This window comes from Balaenoptera ricei, chromosome X (genome assembly GCF_028023285.1).
Source record: "Balaenoptera ricei isolate mBalRic1 chromosome X, mBalRic1.hap2, whole genome shotgun sequence".
Lineage (NCBI taxonomy): Eukaryota > Metazoa > Chordata > Mammalia > Artiodactyla > Balaenopteridae > Balaenoptera > Balaenoptera ricei.
This window is the reverse complement of record NC_082660.1, coordinates 121063324-121086478: the sequence shown is the minus strand read 5'-3', so window position 1 is coordinate 121086478 and position 23155 is coordinate 121063324. Positions and strand designations below refer to the sequence as shown.

The 23155-nt window shown below is 39.9% G+C and overlaps 2 protein-coding genes across 3 annotated transcripts in view; both read left to right on the top strand.

Annotated features, from left to right (window-relative positions):
• The first annotated feature begins 2175 nt into the window (after positions 1 to 2175).
• LOC132357196 (shieldin complex subunit 1-like) lies at positions 2176 to 10283 on the top strand. The gene is made up of 2 exons (XM_059910475.1): positions 2176 to 2355; positions 10191 to 10283. The coding sequence occupies exons 1-2, from the start codon at positions 2176 to 2178 to the stop codon at positions 10281 to 10283; spliced, it is 273 nt and encodes a 90-aa protein (XP_059766458.1).
• A 9873-nt stretch (positions 10284 to 20156) lies between these two features.
• The window catches only part of ARHGEF6 (Rac/Cdc42 guanine nucleotide exchange factor 6), a 102812-nt gene continuing 99813 nt past the window's right edge, over positions 20157 to 23155 (top strand). For both annotated transcript variants that reach the window (XM_059910167.1, XM_059910166.1), the window contains exons 1-2: positions 20157 to 20336; positions 21488 to 21571. In XM_059910167.1, the coding sequence (XP_059766150.1) occupies positions 20172 to 20336; positions 21488 to 21571 (249 nt within the window). In that variant the 5' untranslated portion in view covers positions 20157 to 20171. The remainder of the gene's footprint in view (positions 20337 to 21487; positions 21572 to 23155) is intronic.

Genomic DNA, 23155 nt, shown 5'->3' with positions numbered 1-23155 from the left:
CTCCCTAGGCTTGGAATGGGAAAGAACTCATAAAGAACTACAAAGTAATAGTCAATAGTTAATCATTTGAAAGCATAAGAAATAAAGGCATCATAACAATTTGTAAAATTAATGTATGAGTAAAAAGTGTGTTTTTTTGTGTGAATCAAGAATCTGATTTAGGGACTTCCCTGGTGGCGCAGTGGTTAAGAATCCGCCTGCCAGGGCTTCCCTGGTGGCGCAGTGGTTAAGAATCTGCCTGCCAGTGCAGGGGACACGGGTTCGAGCCCTGGTCTGGGAAGATCCCACATGCTGCGGAGCAAGTAGGCCCGCGTGCCACAGCTACTGAGCCTGCGCGTCTGGAGCCTGTGCTCCGCAACAAGAGAGGCCGCGATAGTGAGAGGCCCGCGCACCGCGATGAAGAGTGGTCCCCGCTTGCCACAACTAGAGAAAGCCCTTGCACAGAAACGAAGACCCAACACAGCCATAAATAAATAAATACAATTAAAAAAAAAAAAAAAAAAAGAATCCGCCTGCCAATGCAGGCGACACAGGTTCGAGCTCTGGTCCGGGAAGGTCCCACATGCCATGGAGCAACTAAGCCCATGAGCTGCAGCTACTGAGCCCACATGCCACAACTACTGAAGCCCATGCACCTAGAGCCCATGCTCTGCAACAAGAGAAGCCACTGCAATGAGAAGCCCGTGCACCACAACGAAGAGTAGCCCCCTGCTCGCCGCAACTAGAGAAAGTCTGCACGCAGCAAAGAAGACCCAATGCAGCAAAAAAAAAAAAGAAAAAGAAAAAGAATCTGGTTTAACTCTTCACTATAGGTATGATATATTCAAAGATTATTTCCTGGGAATTCCCTGGTTGTCCAGTGGTTAGCACTCCTTGCTTTCACTGCTGAGGGCCTGGGTTCAATCCCTAGTTGGGGAACTAAGATCCCACAAGCCTTGTGGCGCAGCCAAAAAAAAAAAAAAAAGGACATGTATGTAATAGGTTGTATCTGCTTGGCCATACAAAATGGTGAGATTGCTTTCAGTCTTTGCGATCTCTTAATAGATTACTTGTGATCCACACCACATTCTGGTTTAATGCTTATTCAGTAACGAAAATGGTTTTCTTCCTCTACTACCATTGTGGAAGGGATTTCTGAGTTTGGAGAGATTTTGTTTTTAATCCTATTTCTCCAACTTAGGCAAAATTATGCCCTCCTCACCAAGATGCCCATGTGCTAATCCCTGAAATTTGTGAATGTTACCTTACATGGCAAAAGGTACTTTGCAGATGTGATTAAGGGTATGAACATTGAGATGGGGAGATTAGCCTGGATTATCCAGGTGAGCCCAATCTAATCACATGGGTTCTTAAACAATGGAAGAGGGAGGCATGCAAGTGGGTCAGAGAGGTGATGTAAAGACAACCAGTTGTTGCTAGCTTTCAAGACAGAGAAGGGGGCCAAAAGCCAGGGAATGGTGTTCAGGCTCTTATAACAAAATGCCATGGATTGGGTAGTTTAAGAACAACAGAAATTTATTTCTCACAGTTCTGGAGACTGGAAAGTCCAAGATCAAGTTGCCAGCATGGTTGGGTGGAGACCCTCTTCCTGGTTCATAGCTGCCGCCTTCATACTGTCTTCACATGGTGGAAGGGACGAGGAGCCTCCTTTATAAGACACTAATCCTGGGAATTCCCTGGAGGTCCAGTGGTTAGGACATGGCGCTTTCAATTCCATGGCCTGGGTTCAATCCCTGGTTGGGGAACTAAGATCTCGAAAGCCTTGCAGTGCAACCAAACAAAAAAAACAACAACAAAAAACGACACACTAATCCCATTTATGAGGGGTGAAGTCTCATGACCTAAGTACCTCCCAAAAGCCTGATCTCCTAATACCATCATCCTTGGAGGGTTAGGATTTCAACAGATGAATTTTGGGGGTTGGACACAGACATTCAGACAATAGCAGTCGGTGACCTCTAAAAGCTGGAAAAGGCAAGGAAATAGATTCTCCCCTAGCATGTAGAAAGGAGCACAGCCCTACTGACACCTTGATTTTAGTCCAGTGAGACTCATGTTGGACTTCCGACCTACAGAACTGTAAGACAGCAAATTTGTGTTGTTTGAAGCCATTAAATTGTAACAATAAAAAACTAAGGCTTCCAGTCTGAGGCAGCTGCTGTTGCGAAGCAGACTATGGCAACTCAGGAAGCCACTCTAGGAAGCCAGTCAGAGGAGAGCAATGCTTTGGACTGGTCATCAGTTTATGATGTAAGGGATTACATGTTGCAGAGACCCAGCCAGGAGACCAACAGTGAGGCTTTTAGTTCTGAGGAACACCTTCCTATTCCTTGCTCTTCTGATGTGGATCCAGCTGTGTGGCTGACAGGGTCTTGGTGCTCGGCCGGGTGTCAGGCCAGCGCCTCTGAGGTGGGAGAGCCGAGTTCAGGACATTGGACCACCAGAGACCTCCCGGCTCCACATAATATCAGTCGGCGAAAACTCTCCCAGAGATCTCCATCTCAACAGCAAGACCCAGCTCCTCTCAACAACCAGCAAGCTCCAGTGCAGGACACCCTATGCCAAACAACTAGCAAGACAGGAGCACAACCCCACCCATTAGCACAGAGGCTGTCTAAAATCATAGTAAGTTCACAGACACCCCAAAATACACCACCGGATGCAGTCCTGCCCACCAGAAAGACAAGATCCAGCTTCATCCCCCAGAACACAGGCACTAGTGTCCCCTCCACCAGGAAGCCTACACAAGCCACTGAACCAACCTTACCCGCCGGGGGCAGACATCAAAAGCAACGGGAACTACGAACCTGCAGCCTGCAAAAAGGAGACCCCAAACACAGTAAGTTAAGCAAAACGAGAAGACAGAGAAACACACAGCAGATGAAGGAGCAAGGTAAAAACCCACCAGACCAAACAAATGAAGAGGAAATAGGCAGTCTACCTGAAAAAGAATTCAGAGTAATGATAGTAAAGATGATCCAAAATCTGGGAAACAGAATGGAGAAAATACAAGAAATGTTTCACAGGGAGCTAGAAGAACTAAACAGCAAACAAACAATGATGAACAACACAATAAATGAAATTAAAAATTCTCTAGAAGGAGTCAGTAGCAGAATAACTGAGGCAGAAGAACGGATAAGTGACCTGGAAGATAAAATGGTGGAAATAACTACTGCAGAGCAGAATAAAGAAAAAAGAATGAAAAGAATTGAGGGCAGTCTCAGAGACCTCTGGGACAACATTAAATGCACCAACATTCAAATTCTAGGGGTCCCAGAAGAAGAAGAGAAAAAGAAAGGGTCTTAGAAAATATTTGAGGAGATTTTAGTTGAAAACTTCCCTAATATGGGAAAGGAAATAGTCAATCAAGTCCAGGAAGCGCAGAGAGTCCCATACAGGATAAATCCAAGGAGAAACACGCCAAGACACATATTAATCAAACTGTCAAAAATTAAATACAAAGAAAAAATATTAAAAGCAGCACGGGAAAAACAACAAATAACATACAAGGGAATCCCCATAAGGTTAACAGCTGATCTATCAGCAGAAACTCTACAAGCCAGAGGGAGTAGCAGGACATATTTAAAGTGATGAAAGGGAAAAACCTACAACCAAGATTACTCTACCCAACAAGGATCTCATTCAGATTTGATGGAGAAATTAAAATTAAAACCTTTACAGACAAGCAAAAGCTAAGAGAATTGAGCACCACCAAACCAGCTTTACAACAAATGCTAAAGGAACTTCTCTAGGCAGGAAACACAAGAGAAGGAAAAGACCTACAATAACAAACCCAAAACAATTAAGAAAATGGGAATAGGAACATACATATCGATAATTACCTTAAATGTAAATAGATTAAATGCTCCCACCAAAAGATACAGACTGGCTGAATGGATACAAAAACAAGACCCATATATATGCTGTCTACAAGAGACCCACTTCAGACCTAGGGACACATACAGACTGAAAGTGAGGGGATGGAAAAAGATATTCCATGCAAATGGAAATCAAAAGAAAGCTGGAGTAGCAATTCTCATATCAGACAAAATAGACTTTAAAATAAAGACTATTACAATGTTGATTCTTCCAATTTCACAATGTTCCAATCTGTTTGTATCATCTTTAATTTCTTTCATCAGTGTCTTATAAATTTCTGCATACAGGTCTTTTGTCTCCTTAGGTAGGTTTATCCATAGATATTTTATTCTTTTTGTTGCAGTGGTAAATGGGAATGTTTTCTTAGTTTCACTTTCAGATTTTTCATCATTAGTGTATAGGAATGCAAGAGATTTCTGTGCATTAATATTGTATCCTGCTACTTTACCAAATTCATGGATTAGCTCTAGTGGTTTTCTGGGAGCATCTTTAGGATTCTTTATGTATAGTGTCATGTCATCTTCTAAGAGTGACAGCTTTACTTCTTTTCCCATTTGGATTCCTTTTATTTCTTGTTCTTCTCTGATTGCTGTGGCTAAAACTTCCAAAACTATGTTGAATAATAGTGGCGAGAGTGGGCAACCTTGTCTTGTTCCTGATCTTAGTGGAAATGGTTTCAGTTTTTCACCATTGAGAATGATGTTGGCTGTGGGTTTGTCAGATATGGCCTTTATTATGTTGAGGTAAGTTCCCTCTATGCCTACTTTGTGGAGAGTTTTTAGAATAAATGGGTGTTGAATTTTGTCAAAAGCTTTTTCTGCATTTATTGGGATCATCATATGCTTTTGTCCTTCAATTTGTTAATATTGTGTCTCACATTGATTGATTTGCGTATATTGAAGAATCCTTGCATTCCTGGAATAAACTGCAATTGATCAGGGTGTATGATCCTTTTAATGTGCTGTTGGATTCTGTTTGCTAGTATTTTGTGAAGGGTTTTTGCATCTATGTTCATCAGTGATATTGGCCTGTATTTTTCTTTTTTTGTGATATCTTTGTCTGGTTTTGGTATCAGGGTGATGGTGGCCTTGTAGAATGAGTTTGGGAGTTTTTCTCCCTCTGCTATATTTTGGAAGAGTTTGAGAAGGATAGGTGTGAGCGCTTCTCTAAATGTTTGATAGTATTAGCCTGTGAAGCCATCTGGTCCTGGGATTTTGTTTGTTGGAAGATTTTTAATCACAGCTTCAATTTCATTACTTGTGATTGGTCTGTTTATATTTTCTATTCCTGGTTCAGTCTCGGCAGGTTGTGCATTTCTAAGAATCTGTCCATTTCTTCCAGGTTGTCCATTTTATTGGCATAGAGTTGCTTGTAGTAGTCTCTTATGATGCTTTGTATTTCTGCAGTGTCTGTTGTAACTTCTCCTTTTTCATTTCTAATTCTACTGATTTGAGTCCTCTCCCTCTTTTTCTTGATGAGTCTGGCTAAATGTTTATCAATTTTGTTTATCTTCTCAAAGAACCAGCTTTTAGTTTCATTGATTTTTGCTATTGTTTCCTTCATTTCTTTTTCATTTATTTCTGATCTGATCTTTATGATTTCTTTCCTTCTGCTCATTTGGAGTGTTTTTTGTTCTTCTTTCTCTAATTACTTTAGGTGTAAGGTTAGGTTGTTTATTTGAGATGTTTCTTGTTTCTTGAGGTAGGACTGTATTGCTATAAACTTCCTCTTAGAACTGTTTTTGCTGCAGCCCATAGGTTTTGGGTCATTGTGTTTTCATTGTCATTTGTTTCTAGGTATTTTTTGATTTCCTCTTTGATTTCTTCAGTGATCTCTTGGTTATTAAGTAGTGTATGGTTTAGCCTCCATGTACATGTATTTTTTACAGATTTTTTTCCTGTAATTGATATGTAGTCTCATAGCGTTGTGGTCGGAAAAGATACTTGATATGATTTCAATTTTCTTAAATTTGCCAAGGCTTGATTTGTGACCCAAGATATGATCTATCGTGAAGAATGTTCCATGAGCACTTGAGAAGAAAGTGTATTGTGTTATTTTGGATGGAATGTCCTATAAATATCAATTAAGTCCATCTTGTTTAATGTGTCATTTAAAGTTGGGTTTCCTTATTTATCTTCATTTTGCATGATCGGTCCATTGGTGAAAGTGGGGTGTTAACGTCCCCTACTATGATTGTGTTACTGTCGATTTCCCCTTTTATGGCTGTTAGCATTTGCCTTATGTATTGAGGTGCTCCTATGTTGGCTGCATAAATATTTACAACTGTTATATCTTCTTCTTGGATTGATCCCTTGATCATTATGTAGTGTCCTTCTTTGTCTCTTGTAATAGTCTTTATTTTGAAGTCTATTTTGTCTGATATGAGAATTGCTACTCCAGCTTTCTTTTGATTTCCATTTGCATGGAATATCTTTTTCTATCCCCTCACTTTCAGTCTGTATGTGTCCCTAGGTCTGAAGTGGGTCTCTTGTAGACAGCATATATATGGGTCTTGTATCCATTCAGCCAGTTTATGTCCTTTGGTTGGAGCATTTAATTCATTTACATATAAGGTAATTATTGATATGTATGTTCCTGTTACCACTTTCTTAATTTTTGGGGGTTTGTTATTGTAGGTCTTTTCCTTCTCTTGTGTTTCCTGCCTAGAGAAGTTCCTTTGGCAGTTGTTATAAAGCTGGTTTGGTGATGCTGAGTTCTCTTAGCTTTTGCTTGTCTATGAAGGTTTTAATTTCTCTGTCAAATCTGAATGAGATCCTTGCTGGGTAGAGTAATCTTGGTTGTAGTTTCTTCCCTTTCATCACTTTAAATATATCCTGCCACTCCCTTCTGGCTTGCAGAGTTTCTGCTGAAAGTTCAGCTGTTAACTTTATGGGAATTCCCTTGTATGTTATTTGTTGTTTTTCCCTTGCTGCTTTTAATATTTTTTCCTTGTATTTAATTTTTGATAGCTTGATTAATATGTGTCTTGGCATGTTTCTCCTTGAATTTATCCTGTATGAGACTCTCTGCGCTTCCTGGACTTGATTAACCATTTCGTTTCCCATATTAGGGAAGTTTTCAACTGTAATCTCTTCAAATATTTTCTCAGTCCCTTTCTTTTTCTCTTCTTCTTTTGGGACCACTATAATTCGAATGGTGGTGCATTTAATGTTGCCCCAGAGGTCTCTGAGACTGCCCTCAATTCTTTTCATTCTTTTTTCTTTATTCTGCTCTGCATGAGTTATTTCCACCATTTTATCTTTCAGGTCACTTATCCGTTCTTCTGCCTCAGTTATTCTGCTATTGAATCCTTTTAGAGAAATTTTAATTTCATTTATTGTGTTGTTCATCACTGTTCATTTGCTCTTTAGTTGTTCTAGGTCCTTGTTAAATGTTTCTTGTCTTTTCTCCATTCTATTTCCAAGATTTTGCATCATCTTTACTATCTTTACTCTGAATTCTTTTTCAGGTAGACTGCCTATTTCCTCTTCATTTGTTTGGTCTGGTGGGTTTTTACCTTGCTCCTTCATCTGCTGTGTGTTTCTCTGTCTTCTCATTTTGCTTAACTTACTGTGTTTGTTGTCTTTTCGCAGGCTGCAGGATTGTAGTTCCCATTGTTTTTGGTGTGTGCCCCCATAGGCTAAGGTTGGTTCAGTGGACTGTGTAGGTTTCCTGGTGGAGGGGACTGGTGCCTGTGTTCTGGTGAATGAGGCTGGATCTTGTCTTTCTGGTGGGCAGGACTGGGTCCAGTGGTGTGTTTTGGGGTGTCTGTGACCTTATTATGATTTTAAGCAGCCTCTGTGCTAATGGTGAGGTTGTGTTCCTGTCTTGCTAGTTGTTTGGCTTAGCGTGTCCAGCACTCTAGTTTGCTGGTTGTTGAATGAAGCTGGGTTTAGCGTTGTAATGGAGATCTCTGGAGAGCCTATGCCATTTAATATTACATGGAGCCGGGAGGTGTCTGGTGGATCAATGTCCTGAACTCGGCTCTCCCACCTCTGAGGCACAGGCCTGACACCTGGCCGACACCAAGACCCTGTCAGCCACACAGTCAGGTATGTGGGGAGTTTCTTGCCTTTTTGGAAGTTTGAGGTCTTCTGCCAGCGTTCAGTAGGTGTTCTTTATTGTTCCACATGTAGATGTATTTCTGATGTATTTGTGGGGAGGAAGGCAATGTCCATGTCTCACTCCGCCTCCATCTTGAAGGTCTCCAGGTAACACAAGCTTTAAATGACACATTAAGCAAGGTGGACTTCATTGATATTTATAAGACACTCCATCCAAGAACAACAGAATACACTTTCTTCTCAAGTGCTCATGGAACATTCTCCAGGATAGATCATATCTTGGGACACAAATCAAGTCTTGGTAAATTTAAGAAAATTGAAATCGTATTAAGTATCTTTTCCGACCACAACGCTATGCGAGTAGATGTCAATTACATGAAAAAAACTGTAAAAATAGAAACACACGGAGGTTAAACAATATGCTACTAAATAACCAGGAGATCACTGAAGAAATCAAAGAGGAAATCAAAAAATACCTAGAAACAAATGACAATGAAAACACAATGACCCAAAACCTATGGGACACAGCAAAAGCAGTTCTAAGAGGAAGTTTATAGCAGTACAGTCCTACCTCAAGAGTCAAGAAACATCTTAAATAAACGACATAACCTTACACCTAAAGCATTTAGAGAAAGAAGAACAAAAAAACCCAAAGTTAGCAGAAGGAAAGGAATCATAAATATCAGATCAGAAATAAATGAAAAAGAAATGAAGGAAACAATAGCAAAAATCAGTAAAACTAAAAGCTGGTTCTTTGAGAAGGTAAACAAAATTGATAAACCATTAGCCAGACTCATCAAGAAAAAAAGGGAGAAGACTCCAATCAACAGAATTAGAAATGGAAAAGGAGAAGTAACGACTGACACTGCAGAAATAAAAGGATCATGAGAGATAACTACAAGCAACTATATGCCAGTAAAATGGACAACCTGGAAGAAATGGACAAATTCTTAGAAAAGCACAACATTCTGAGACTGAACCAGGAAGAAATAGAAAATATAAACAGACCAATGACAAGCACTGATATTGAGACTGTGATTAAAAATCTTCCAACAAACAAAAGCCCAGGACCAGATGGCTTCACAGGTGAATTCTATCAAACATTTAGAGAAAAGCTAACACCTATCCTTCTCAAACTCTTCCAAAATATAACAGAAGGAGGAACACTCCCAAACTCATTCTACAAGGCCACCATCACCCTGATACCAAAACCAGACAAAGATACTCCAAAAAAAGAAAATTACAGACCAATATCACTGTTGAACATAGATGCAAAAATCCTCAACAAAATACTAGCAAACAGAATCCAACATCACATTAAAAGGATCATACGCCATGATCAAGTGGGGTTTATCCCAGGAATGCAAGGATTCTTCATTATATGCAAATCAATCAATGTGATACACCATATTAACAAATCGAAGGATAAAAACTATATGATAATCTCAATAGATGCAGAAAAAGCTTTCGACAAAATTCACCACCCATTTATTATAAAAACTCTCCAGAAAGTAGGCATAGAGGGAACCTACCTCAACATAATAAAGGCCATACCTGACAAACCCACAGCCAAAATCATTCTCAATGGTGAAAAACTGAAACCATTTCCACTAAGATCAGGAAGAAGACAAGGTTGCCCACTTTCACCACTGTTAGAAAACAAAAATCTTTATGACAGTTTCAATAGTGACTTGCTCTATCTCTATAGAAATAATCACTGTGTATGACAGTTTCCTTTTGACATTGTAGACATTAAGTAGTTCTTAATAAATTTTAATTTTGGATAACTGCATTCTCTACTGGTGACCATTATTGACAAGATTAAATACATCGTGAGAGCTCTACAAGTATTCAGAAATGTATGCAGTGAATTATTGCTGCCAATATATGGTGTACTTCAACAAGAGGCTTACTAGATTTTAGCAACCAGCTTTTTAAAAAAAATATTTATTTATTTATTTGGTTGCACCGTGTCTTAGTTGTGTCAGGTGGGCTCCTTAATTGTGGCTCCAGGGTTCTTTATTTGTGGCATGCATACTCTTAGTTGCAGCATGCATGTGGGATCTAGTTCCCTGACCAGGGATTGAACCTGGGCCCCCTGCAGTGGAAGCACAGAGTCTTAGCCACTGAACCGCCAGGGAAGTCCCTTCACTGATATCTCCCTTTGGAGTTATACCTGATTTCATTACCAGTTTTCATCAGAATCCTTTGAGGAATAACATAATTCTGCTTTTGTTTTTTGGCCAGGAATCACTTGTTCTTGAAAGTCTTGTGAGAAGACATGGCGAGGAACAGTCAACCATACACACCGTGATGGTGGAGAAAGGGAAAGAAAGCTGAATTTTATTTCCTTGACAGATTTCCCAATATTGAGTGTCAAATGGGTTCTGGCAAAACCTAAGGAGAAAAAAAGCTGAAAGAAATGACTTCCAATATATCACTAGAGGCCAGATTGTCAGCAAAGTATCTCCAAGATTGTATGTGCTTGTCCACTTATCCTCAGAATACGTGCTTAAACTTAACCTTAAAGGCAAAGTTAATGGCTCGATTGGGGATATATATGATGACTTTTTCCAAGTTGGCCTTCCACAAGGAGAGAATCTACTTCCCTTTCGGGGAGCATACTATATAATCCTGTATGTCTTTGCATTATTTCTCAGCAGCAAAGTTTTTATACGTATGTTGTACCTCTGGCATTGTGAGACTTGTGGGCACCTGTCATTTCAAAAATGTCATATAAATGAAATCATACAGTATGTAACTTTTGGGGATTGCCTTTTCTTTCATTCAGCATCATTCAGTTGAGATTCATGCAGGTTGTGTGTATCAACAGTTTGTTCCTTTTTATTGCTGAGTAGGATTCCATGATATGGATGGACCACAGTTTGTTTATCCATTTACCTTTTAAAGGAAGGACATTTGGTTTGTTTCCGGTTTGGGCTGCTACAAATAAAGCTGTTATGAACATTCATGTATAGGTTTTATATTTTCATTTTTTCTGGAATAAATGCCCAAGAGTGTAATTGCTGAGTTATATGGCAAGTGCATGTTTAGTTTTTTAAGAAACTAAAAACTACTTTTCCAGAGTGGCTGTAACACTTTACATTCCCACCAGTGATGTAGGAGTGATCCAGTTTCTCTGCATCCTTAGCAGCATTTGGCGTTGTCACTGTTTTTTATTTTAGCTCTTCTGATATGTGTGTAGTGAGATCTCACTGTGGTTTTAATTTGCATTTCCCTAGTAGCTAGTGATATTGAACATCTTTTCATGTGTTTATTTGCCATCCACATATCCTGTTTCATGAACTATCTGTTCATGTCTTTTGCCCATTTTCTATTGGATTGTTTATTTTTTACTGTTGAGTTCTGAGAGTTTTAAAATGTATTCTAGATAGTAGATCTTTATCAGATCTGTGGTTTGCAATAGTGTCTCCCAGTCTGTAGCTTGTCTTTTCATCCTCTTCAAATGGGCTTTCAAAGAGCAAATGTCCTTAATTTTATTTATTTATTTACTTATTATTTATTTTTGGCTGTGTTGGGTCTTTGTTGCTGCGTGCTGGCTTTCTCTAGTTGCGGTGAGCGGGGTTACTCTTTGCTGTGGTGCGCGGGCTTCTCATTGCGGTGGCTTCTCTTGTTGCGGAGCACGGGCTCTAGGCGCCCGGTCTTCAGTAGTTGTGGCATGTGGGCTCAGTAGCTGTGGCTCGTGGGCTCCAGAGCACAGGCTCAGTAGTTATGGTGCACAGGCTTAGGTGCTCTGTGGCATGTGGGATCTTCCCGGACCAGGGATCGAACCCGTGTCCCCTGCATTGGCAGGCCGATTCTTAACCACTGCGCCACCAGGGAAATCCCGAAAGTTCTTAATTTTGATGAGGCCTAATTTCTTAATTTTTTGTTTTTGTTGTTGTTCTGTAGATTGTGATTTTATTGTCTTCCGAACTTGTCATTATTTCTCTAGGATAAATTTCTAAAGTGACCTTGAGGGAGAACTTTAGGCATGATATAAAAGGTGTACATCATAAAGGGAAAGATTGGTATATTTAATTATATACAAAATTTAAAACTTCTATATAGTAATTGCTAAGAAATTAATAAAATTTAAAAGGCAAATACTAACTAAGAAACAATTTAAAACATATATATCAAAAGGTTAATATCTTTAATATCTAAAGAGCCCTTATAAATTAACAAGAACAAACTATATTAGGTCTCATTTGTTGTATGATGTAGAAGATGTAATTAAAAGTAGACTAAGCCAACTTCTGCTTCTACCCATGAAGGATTATGTGGTATGGACTTGTCCTCCCAATATAAACAACTAGAAAACTAGTCAGAATATATGAAACAACTCTTTCCAGAAATTGGGACAACAGGCAGCACAGGACTTTGATCCCAAGAGAAGGGAAACAAATGGGGACGAACCCTATGGTCACTCAGATTTTTGCCTAGAAGCAAATTCAGTTCTATGACATGAGTAGGGGCAACTTGATTGGATGCTGCTTTGAAAAAAAAAGCTCCGAAATACATTTTTAGGGATAAATGGGAAAGTCTTTTTTTTTTTAAGTCTTTATTGAATTTATTACAATATTGCTTCTGTTTTTATGTTTTGGTTTTTTGGCCGTGAGGCATGTGGGATCTTACCTCCCTGACCAGGGATCGAACCTGCACCCACTGCATTGGAAGGTGATGTCTTAACCACTGGACCACCAAGGGAGTCCCGGCGAAGTCTTAATATGAACTGAAAATTGGATGGCATTAGTGAATTATTGTTAACTTTCTTAATTGTGATAATAGATCTTTGGTTATGTTGAAAATGTCCTTAATTTGAGGAGAGGCATGCTGAAGTATTTAGGGTGAAGTGATAGGATGTCTGCAACTTATTTAATAGTTTATTTAAAAAAATATAGCCACTGCACCTATATAGGCAAGTGAAATATGGCAGAATGTTACCAGTGATTAAATCTAGATGGTGGGGACAAAGGAGATCATCATATTCTTTCAATCTTTCAGCATGTTATAAATTTTGCCTAATAAACTGTGTGTGGGGAGGGAGGAGTTTCATTTTTAGTCCCCCATCCTGACTTCCTGGCTGGAATGCAGACATGATGGCTAGAGCCCAAACAGTCGTCGTTTTTTTTTTTTTTTTTTGCTCATCACAATTGCCTTTTTATTTTATTTATTTATTTTTTATTTATTTTTGGCCACAGCTCGAGGCTTGTGGGATGTTACTTCCCTGACCAGGGACTGACCCGGGCCCTCGGCAGTGAGAGTATGGAGTCCTAACCACTGGACCGCCAGGAAAGTCCCACAATGGCCCTTTTAAAAATAACAGTTTTGTTGAGACATAATTAAGATAGTGTATAATTTACCTATTTAAAGTGTACAATTCAATGGCTTTTAGTATATTTACAGAGTTGTGCAACCATCACCAAATCAATTTTAGAATATTTTCTTTACTCCCCCACCCCCGCCAAATCCCCCTCATATCCATTGGCAGTCAATCCCTATTTCCCCTCAACTCTCACCCTGGTCCTAGGCAACTGCAGTTCTACTTTCTATCTCTGTGGAGTTGCCTATTCTGAACATTTCATATAAGTGAGATCATATAATATATGATATTTTGTGACTGGCTTCTTTAACTTAGCATATGTTTTCAAGGTTCATCCATGCTGTAGCATGTGTCAGTACTTCATTCCTTTATATAGACTGAATAATATTCAACTGGATATTTGAGTTGTTTTTACTTTTTGGCTATTATGAATAATACTGCTATGTGTCTTTGTGTACATGTTCTTATGTGGACATGTTTTCATTTCTCTTGGAGTGAAATTGCTGGCCCATATGATAACTATGTTAACATTCTGAGTCACTGCAAAACTGTTTTCCACAGCAGCTGCGCCATTTGACATTCCCACCAGCAGTGTATGAGGGCTCCAATTTCTCCACATCCTCATCAACACTTGTTATTGTCTGTCTTTTTGATCATAGCCATCCTAATGGGTGTGAACTGGAATCTCATTGTGGTTTTGATTTGCATTTCTGGAAACGCTAATGATGTTGAGCATCCTTTCTCGTGCTTATTAGCTATTTGTATATCTTCTTTGGAGAAATGTCTATTCAGATAATTTTCCCATTTTTAGATGTCTTTTTGTTATTGAGTTATGAGTTCTTTATATATTCTGGATATAAGTCCCTAGTCAGATATATGGTTTGCAAATATTTTCTCCCATTATGTGAGTTGTCTTTTCACTTTCTTGATGGTGTCCTTTGAAGCACAAAAATTTCTAGTGTTGATAAAGACCAATTTATCTATTCTTTTCTTTTGTTGCTTGTGGCCTTGGCGTGATATCTAAGAAACCATTGCCTAATCCAAGTTCATGCAAAGAGTCATTTTGAACTATGAGGTGGGAAGCTAAAAATGGTGAAGTAACTAGAGAGTAGAACCCTGGGTCTCTGATGCCTAGGAAGTTGCATGCTAGCCTTGGACTGCCAAATTCTGCATTTGTTTTACATGAGGGTGAGCTAAAGTATTTTATTTAAAAAAATCAAGAACCTCTGTTTCCTAAAATATACTATAGAACGAAAGACAGGAGTACAAGAAGATATTTGCAAACACAAATAACTGACATTGGTTTAGTATCCATAGGGTATGACAAACTTTTTTTTTTTTGGCTGCACCCTGTGACTTGTGGGATCTTAGGTCCCCTACTGGGGAACAAACACGGACCCCCTCACACACACCCACCTCCGCAGTGAAAGCATGGAGTCCCAACCACTGGGCGGCCAGGGGATTCCTGGTATGACAAATTTTATGAATCAATAACAAAAAGACAAACAACCTAGTAAAAAGTGGGCAATAGAAATGAGCAAAGATTTCACAGAAGAGGAAATATGTGTGGCCAATCAACATATGAAAAAATGCTCGGGAATTCCCTGCCGGTCCAGTGGTTAGGGCTCTGTGCTTCTGGTCGGGGAACTAAGATCCCACAAGCTGTGCGGAGCGGCCAAAAAAAAGAAAAGAAGAAAGAAAAAATGCTCAACCTTACTAGCAATCATACAAAAGTAAATTTCACACCCACGAAAATAAAATAAAAAATTTAAAAGTCTATAATATGGAGTGTTAGCTATGATATGGAGCAATGGGAAATCAGACCCTGCTTCGTGGGAATGCAGATTTGTATAATCATCTTGGAAAACCATGCTTTGAGGATCCCTATGACGCTGGGGATTAATCGTAGTGGGAGTAACTGAATAAACAAGCTGGAAAGACAGTAGCTTGTGGTTAGAAAATGTAGTGTTTGAATTCATGATTCAGGAGGCAGAGAAGTTTATGCGATGACCAAGTACAGGGTGTGACCTTGCAAGTGATTGGCTAAAGTGGAGGTGTGTTCACCGAAGATGATGACGCATGTTAGTCTGGGTCCAATCAGGACAGAGAAACCACAGGGGGATGTTAAGAGGAAAAGTTTAACATCAAGAATTATTAACAATAATAGGGGATTGGATAATAAGAGATTGGCTAGTAAGAATTAAAGGGAACTCTAGGAATACCAGTTATAATATACAATAGCTGACAATATAAAAACAATATATAATAGTCACTACCCATAGAGCGGTGATAACCCCTCTTTCCGTGTACAGCTGATGTCCAGGCCCTGTTAGAGGAGTCGCCTGTGGTGCTGAGTCAGTGGAACTTGCTGGACGTCCACCCTCTGGAACTTGCTGAAAATGTGCCTCTCTAAGATGTTTCCCGTTCACAGGGGAGGTGTCTCAGCAGAGACACTTTGCTACAGAGCCACCCAAGGGTGGTGCCAGGGGAAGCTGCTCCCCGCTGTGCATTGAGGAAGCCAGTGCACAGAAGCCAAACACTAGGAAAGGGGGTGGTCTCGTCAGGAGCCCATGGGGGGAGCACACAGGACACAGCAATTAAAACCCCTTCTTCCTGCCAGGTCTTTCCACCACCATCTACTGATAAAACTTCATATCGCACCAGCTGGCAAGGGAAAATATATTGAAAGGCCCCAGATCCATTTTCACAGCATAGAGAGGGGCTGAGAGGTACTATATCAATTACAGGTACAGGAGGTCAAGAAACTGAGCGGTCCTGATGTTGTATTGTTGTTCTTGTGAATATTGAAATGACCCAGGTGTTGGCAGAAATTTTGGTGGAGTGTAAGGTTATAAACCAACTTGTTCCTCCAAGTGTGACCTTGGTCCACCTGCCTCAGAATCAAGGGGATACTTTAATAATATAGATTCCTTTCTCTCATTGTGTATCTTCTCAACTAGGGTATTAGAGAACTGAGCCCCCAAATCTTTTTAACAAGTGCCCCAGGAGATTTAAAATTTTTAAAAATCAATTATGAATATTCCAAATACAGAAAAGTAAAGAAAGTAATATAATAGGTTCCAGTGTACCCAGAAATCACTTTTAACAAATGTTAACATTTGCCTTATTTCCTGTAGGTCTTTTTATTTTTAATATAATATTAGCAATTTTGGCTCAGGTTCCACTGTCATGCCTTTCTCCTCCCTCCCTCGCAAGAGGTGATTATTTTTGTACGTTGTCGTTTGTAAATCATGGTTTTAGGTGGTGGAGAGCCTTAGTTTTTGAGCAGGAATATTACACTATTAAACAGGCGCTTTGGAAAATCAACCAAACTGTGCTCTGCCAGAGAGTTCATTAGGATGAGAGGATGGAGGTGGGAAAGCCAATGAGGAGGGAGGTTCAGTGGCCCAGGGTGTGTGGTACTAAGGATCTGAAGTAGAACCACAGACCTTTGCTCTTTTTAAAAAATATGCTCATAATTTATGTTCCACTTTATTTTGGGTGATAGCTATGTATAATTTTAACTTGAAAAAATCTGCAAAAAATACAGTTTGCAAAATAGAGCACATACTCGTCACCTTTTTTTTTTTTAATTTTGTCTGCGTTGGCTCTTCATTGCTGCACGTGGGCTTTCTCTAGTTGTGGCGAGTGGGAGCTACTCTTTGTTGCAGTGCGCAGGCTTCTCACTGTGGTGGCTTCTCTTGTGGCGGAGCACAGGCTCCAGGTGCGTGGGCTTCAGTAGTTGTGGTGTGTGGGCTCAGTAGTTGTGGCTCACGGGCTGAGTTGCTCCACGGCATGTGGGATCTTCCTGGACCAGGGATCGAACCCGTGTCCCCTGCATTGGCAGGCGGATTCTTAACCACTGCGCCACCAGGGAAATCCCCATACTGGTCACCTTTTAACCAATCTGGGCAATATTACTGGAATACAATACCAAGATTATAGAAATTCAAAATTACAGTCCAGTTCATAAAACTTGGACTTAAAACATCTTTTCAGAAAGTTCAATGTCTGCCTTTTAAGGTTACTATGAAATCGATTTCATATTTGGTATTATGTTGTGTGCTTAGATAAAACGTTTGGTAGATTTCTGTATAGCAGAAGGAGAGCAGGTAATGCTGCTCATCAAAATGGATAGACATGTTCATACAGTGGAAGAGAAAACTTAGGCTTCTTATTGAATTAAATGAGCCACGGATGCAATTTCATGCAAGTCCAGGATACATTTATTCCACCTTTACTTCTGCCATTCTCTTCTTCCAATCTTGACAAGGTAACTTTTGCATAGTATTTTATTTTGTTTTATTTTACTTTATTTTTTCACACCCTTGTGTAAAGCCTGTGCTTTGTGCCACTGTGATCTCCAGTCTTTCAACCCCCGACTCTCTTCCCCCAGTTCATCAACTCCTTTCCATTTCCCTGTGTTCCATGGTTAGTCATTTCACCCCTATGCTTGCTACTGTCCTGGAATGCCTTGCTTTCTTGACATTTGACCATACCAACCCTAACTTCCAATCTTTATACTAGTAGAACTGTTTCTTCTGCCTTGAGGAGGTGGAGTTGCCTTTCTGATTATTATTTACAGTAATTTGCTATAGCCAGTGTCTAAAATGAGGCAGATTTTCACCCTGATGACCCCAGTGGGCTCAAGGCTATTTTGGACTGGACTGGGTTCCTGAAATTACTCAGGTTTTGTTCTTCACCAAAAAATATAAGTGATACCTCAATAATACTGCCAGATTTGTTTGTCTATAGAGTACAATTTTGATGAGCAGTCATGAAAAGTGGCCAAATGGCATATCAAAATATGTTTAAGCAGGTCAGATTTAAGAATTTTATTGATCAACACATGGATTTTGGTTTTATTTCCATTACATACATTTGGTCATGGGTCAAGAGTCAATTATAACTTCTGATTGACTATACTGATTTTGTTCATAAATATAATTATATCAAACCAAATATTTGGAGGTCAAATCTTTCTTGTAGAACTATTGATAGACACAACAACATGAATGAATCTCAGAGTGATGATGTTAAGTGCAAGAAGCCAGACAAAAGAAAGTTCCATACTGTATGCATCCATTTATATAAGGTTCTAGAAAATGCAAACTAATCTATAGGGATTGAAAGGGGATTGTTCGTTGTCTGGGATTTTGGGGGAAGGGAGGGAAGATGGGGTTGAAAGGGCACAAGAACACTTTTTGGGGATGATGGAAAGATTTATCTGAATTGTCTGTGCGTGTGTGATTGTATCACGGGATGTATACATATGTCAAAATTCATTAAATCATATATCTTAAATATGTGCAATTCACTATGTCAATTATATCTCAGTAAAAGTATAAAAATCATTAACAAGGAAAACATGTTGGTTTTAAGCCATTAAAACATCTACCGTGTACCAGGCACTCTGCTGGGGACAGTGTTCATTAAGGCAGACAAGACCCCTCCTCTAGGGGAGGGTACATTCTGGTGGAGGAGACAGATCGATAAGTGATAATAGTAAAGTCTGGTAAGTGTTACTACAGGGTAAGAAGGGGAAGCCTTGAAAACAGGTAGCAGGATTATCTAAGCTGGTTATTCGGTAGTAGATGCCTAAAACTGTGTTGAAAAGATTCTGAAGCTTAGCAGGATCCCATGCGCTAGGAGAGGGTGGTGATGCTGGGTACCACGCATTTGCCCAGATGAGGCTATACTGTCGGCCTTATCATACATTTCCCAATAATATGACTATTTCAACTGGTTATGAAGATGTTTAAGAATAGTTCAGATCTCTTGTTATAGACCAGTTTTTTCCCAGAGCAGTATTTTTAAGGCAGTGTTTCTTGTTGGGAAAACATCAACTTTCCAGACTGTAGTGTAGACAGAGGACAAGTGTTCTTTTGTTCTCAAAAGCTCTGTTTTCAAGTGCTTTTTACCCGTTGATGTGACTGTGTCTGAGCCTTTGCTAAGGGTACTGCAGCTGCATTATGTAGTGGAACCAGGTCCAGAAAAAGAATCACTCAAGAATGCAAGTAAACAGGATGTCAGATGTTATCCTTAGTCTATTTCCCTCAACATAGCTTTTTGGCTGCAAAGTAAAATGCCATTCTTCTAGCTTGTGCTTATACACAGTGATGGCTGACAGCAGGCACAATCTTCCTCTGCTTGGCATGTTGTCACCGTGCAACTCAACATGTTTTGCAAGGCATGATTGTGACATATCATCTCGGTGAGACAGTATGAGGACATGTGGCCATTTCTTGGAAGAATTTCCCAGCCTACCTTCTTTGAGCCCTGTTTTGCCAGCACAGCTCCCCACGAGGCTCAGATCTGTCTGACCTAAGAGCCAGTTGGCATCTTCCTCTTGTCAGAAACCAGATTTTCACTGGGGCTAGACTATATATTGACAGCTTTTTCCCAGACTGGCCCATGAGTATCTCATTTCTAAGGTCCCCTGAAGTGCTGGCTCACCTCCGTTTTCCCAGAGCGCTCACTTCCTTCTCTCTCCTCCCTCCCCGCGTCCTCCTCACTTCCTTCCTTTACAGCTTCTTGCACCCGTTGGTTTGTGTGTGTGTGTGTGTGTGTGTGTGTGTGTGTGTGTGTATGTATTTCTTCTTCTTTTTTAATCCCAATGAATTTGTTTTGCAAATTTTGAAAAAGAAACCCAGTGTTATCCAGGACTTTTTTCCCCCCCCATTCATTCTATTTCCACATCTTTGAGTGTGAGCTCTGTGGTTTTCAAATCCCATAACTGGAGTGGCTTCCACCGTTGTCTAAGAAAAGTTCTTTTAGAGCTTTGCGCTGCAAGCACGAGAAGAGAACTCATAAAAAGGAAGACAACAGCAGATGCAATCGCGGATGTGGCTTAGTCCTTGCAGCTGCCCCAGAGAGCTGTTCGGAGTGTACAGTCCTCAGTAATGAATCCAGAAGAACGCATCGTGACATGGCTTATATCTTTGGGAGTATTAGATTCCCCCAAAAAGACCATCTGTGATCCGGAGGAGTTCTTGAAGTCCTCGCTGAAAAATGGGGTAGTGCTATGCAAACTGATCAACAGACTTAGGCCTGGCTCTATAGAAAAGGTAAGCGAAATTTGCAGTATCTTTGGGGTTGCTTACCACCAGAGAGCAGCAATAATGTCACTCTGGAGATTTTCGATTGCCTGGGTCACGGGACGCTCCCACTTTAATCTCTTTCTAAGACTTCGACTTTCTTTCTGTTTTTGTAGTTGGAAAATGAAATGTTATCCTTTAGTAATTGGCCACTGAAGATTAGTACAGTAAAAACCTGTTACACCGCTGGTGCCAGGGACAAGGAGCTTGCTCTGTCATAGAGATGCATGTTGTACCTCCTTGTGTACTGAGGACATGTTTTGAACTTGGGGTACATATGAGTCTGAGGAAAAATGGGATGATTAATAACAGATACAGATGGTGCCTATTGACGGTATGACTAAATTCAGTGTAGATTTTCTTCACCAAGAAATAAAATATCCATTGAAAGAAAGAAAGGCTATTTAGCAACCTGGAGAAATAATCCAAAATGTTACAACACGTTCTGTTAAAACAATGGAAACCAAATATACGTTTCAAATGCAACGTGTGTTCAAAGTGAAACTAACCTTACTCTCTTTTAAAAATCCAAAATTGTGAATGTTGGAAACCCATGGTCAGGAGGATGTGATTAAAACAGTGGGCACTTTAAGTAAGTTTAAAGGTGGAGCCCTACTATTATTTTCTTAAGGTCAGCAGGGAATGTGATGTTGAGTACAGTTCTTTTGCTTATAATTTCTCAAACTTGAAAAACAGTGATAAAATGGTGGGAAAATGTTGAGAAATGTGATCAAATGTAGAGAACAGTGAAGGGGAAAATATACTTTTTAATAAATTATCATGAGGAGGACGGAGGGTGGTAATAGGTTGAAAGCAGGAACCAGGATCAAAAAACTTTCAGGGTCTCTCTAATTTGCTATCACTACGCTTTGGCAGAAAGCATGAGAAAAAGTTCGTAAGTAGAGACGGCTTGGGACTGAGGGTTTGGTGACATTTGAAACAAGACCAACCGTTTAGATTTTTGCATCGCTTCCTTCAGTGGTTAATTTCTCTTCCTGGACTGACAGCAACGTTGGCCCCGCCTTAAAAAGCCTACCTTATCTACTTATCAGTGAATGATGCAATGATGTGACCCGCATGTGATGACAGTCTCCAAGTGACATTTGACTGTGTTTCCCTAGTACTGTCTGGAGCCCCAAACTGAAGCTGACTGCACCAACAACATCAATGACTTCCTGAAAGGATGTGCAGCCCTTCAAGTGGAGGTAAGCCCACCCAGGTTGCCTTCCTCGTGGTCATCGTTTTTCACTCTGCTAATGAAGATGGTGTTGTAGTAAAAGTACTTGGTTTATTTTCACTGTGAAACAGAGGAAGCATTTTATGGAAACCATGGTTAAGATCGGTGGTCCCCAGTCGTGGCTTGCTAGTTTGTCCTTTCCAGAAACCAATTCCAAAACAAAACAAAATAAAAATTCAAAATATGTACCTTCTGGACTTCCCTGGTGGTCCAGTTGTTGAGACTCTGCACTTCCCCTGCAGGGAGAAAGGGTTCGATCCTTGGTCAGGGAACTAAGATCCTGCATGCCACCAAAAAACAAAAGAAAAGAAAAAGAAAAAAAGAGCAAAATATGGTACCTTTTATCCTGCTGTATAGCACAGAGAACTATATTCCATATCCTGTGATAAACCAAATGGAAAAGAATATAAAAAAGAATGTATGTATATGTATAACTGAATCACTTTGCTGTACAGCAGAAATTAACACAACATTGTAAAGCAACTATACTTCAATTAAAAACAAAACAAAAAACAAAACCAAAATATGTTACCTTTAAAAAACAGCACCCAAGCCCTGAAAGCAGGCTTCCGGTGCCAGAGCTTGTATGGTGTGAGTCCCTACTTAAGTGGAGCCCAAAGCAGGCCACTGGCTGCTGCAGAGGGTTACTGTAATCCCCCTGAGTTGGGAAGACTGGAAAGCTTATTGTCACTTTTTCCCACTAACACTTTAGAACAGAGGCCTTGAAAGAACCTGGCCCTGAGGTAGAAATTGTAAATTAAATTACGTTGCATTCTTTTATGTTATGTGGATCCTTACAGTAAGTATAGGGGGTGTTGCTGAAAAGGAGGTGATACTTTTGCCTATGTGTCAAATTATTTAATGTCTCTGTGCCTCAGTGTTTCTATCTGTAAAATGGACACACTAATAGCTACCTTACGGGGGTTGTGGTAAGGATCAAATGAGATACTGCATAATAATTTAGAGCTAAGACCTCCAACCTCCAAAGATCTGTGAAGTAATGTATGTAGAGTGCTCAGCACAGGATCAAGGACATAAGAAGTGTAGATGTGCATTAGTAGTATTACTTGTGGAGAAGTATTAGTAGTGGTTTGAGCCTGGATTCGGACATTAGACTGCTCAGGTTCAAATCTCAGTTTTCTCCCACTAGTAAGTTTATGACGTTCGGCATGTTACTTTACTATGCCTCTCTGCCTCAGTCTCCCCACCTGTAAAATGGGAAGAATAGCAGCTCCTGTCTCATAGGATTGGTGTGAGATTTCAATGAATTTGTGTCCCGGAAGAGTGCGTGGTACGTAGTAAGTCTTCTCCAAGTGTTAGCTATTAGTAGTAGTAGTACAAGTACCTTTGCCCCAGATAAACTTTGCTTCCTTCAGAATTTTTCCTAAAGTTAGCCATAGCATCAAGCTATGCTTGTCTCTGAATATTTTATTCCAGATTTCCCTATTGCCAAATTTTAGCACTCTGTGTGTGTGTGTGTGTGTGTGTGTGTGTGTGTGTGTGTGTGCATGAGCACATGAGTGTGTATGGCTTTTGAGGTAGGTGTAACCTA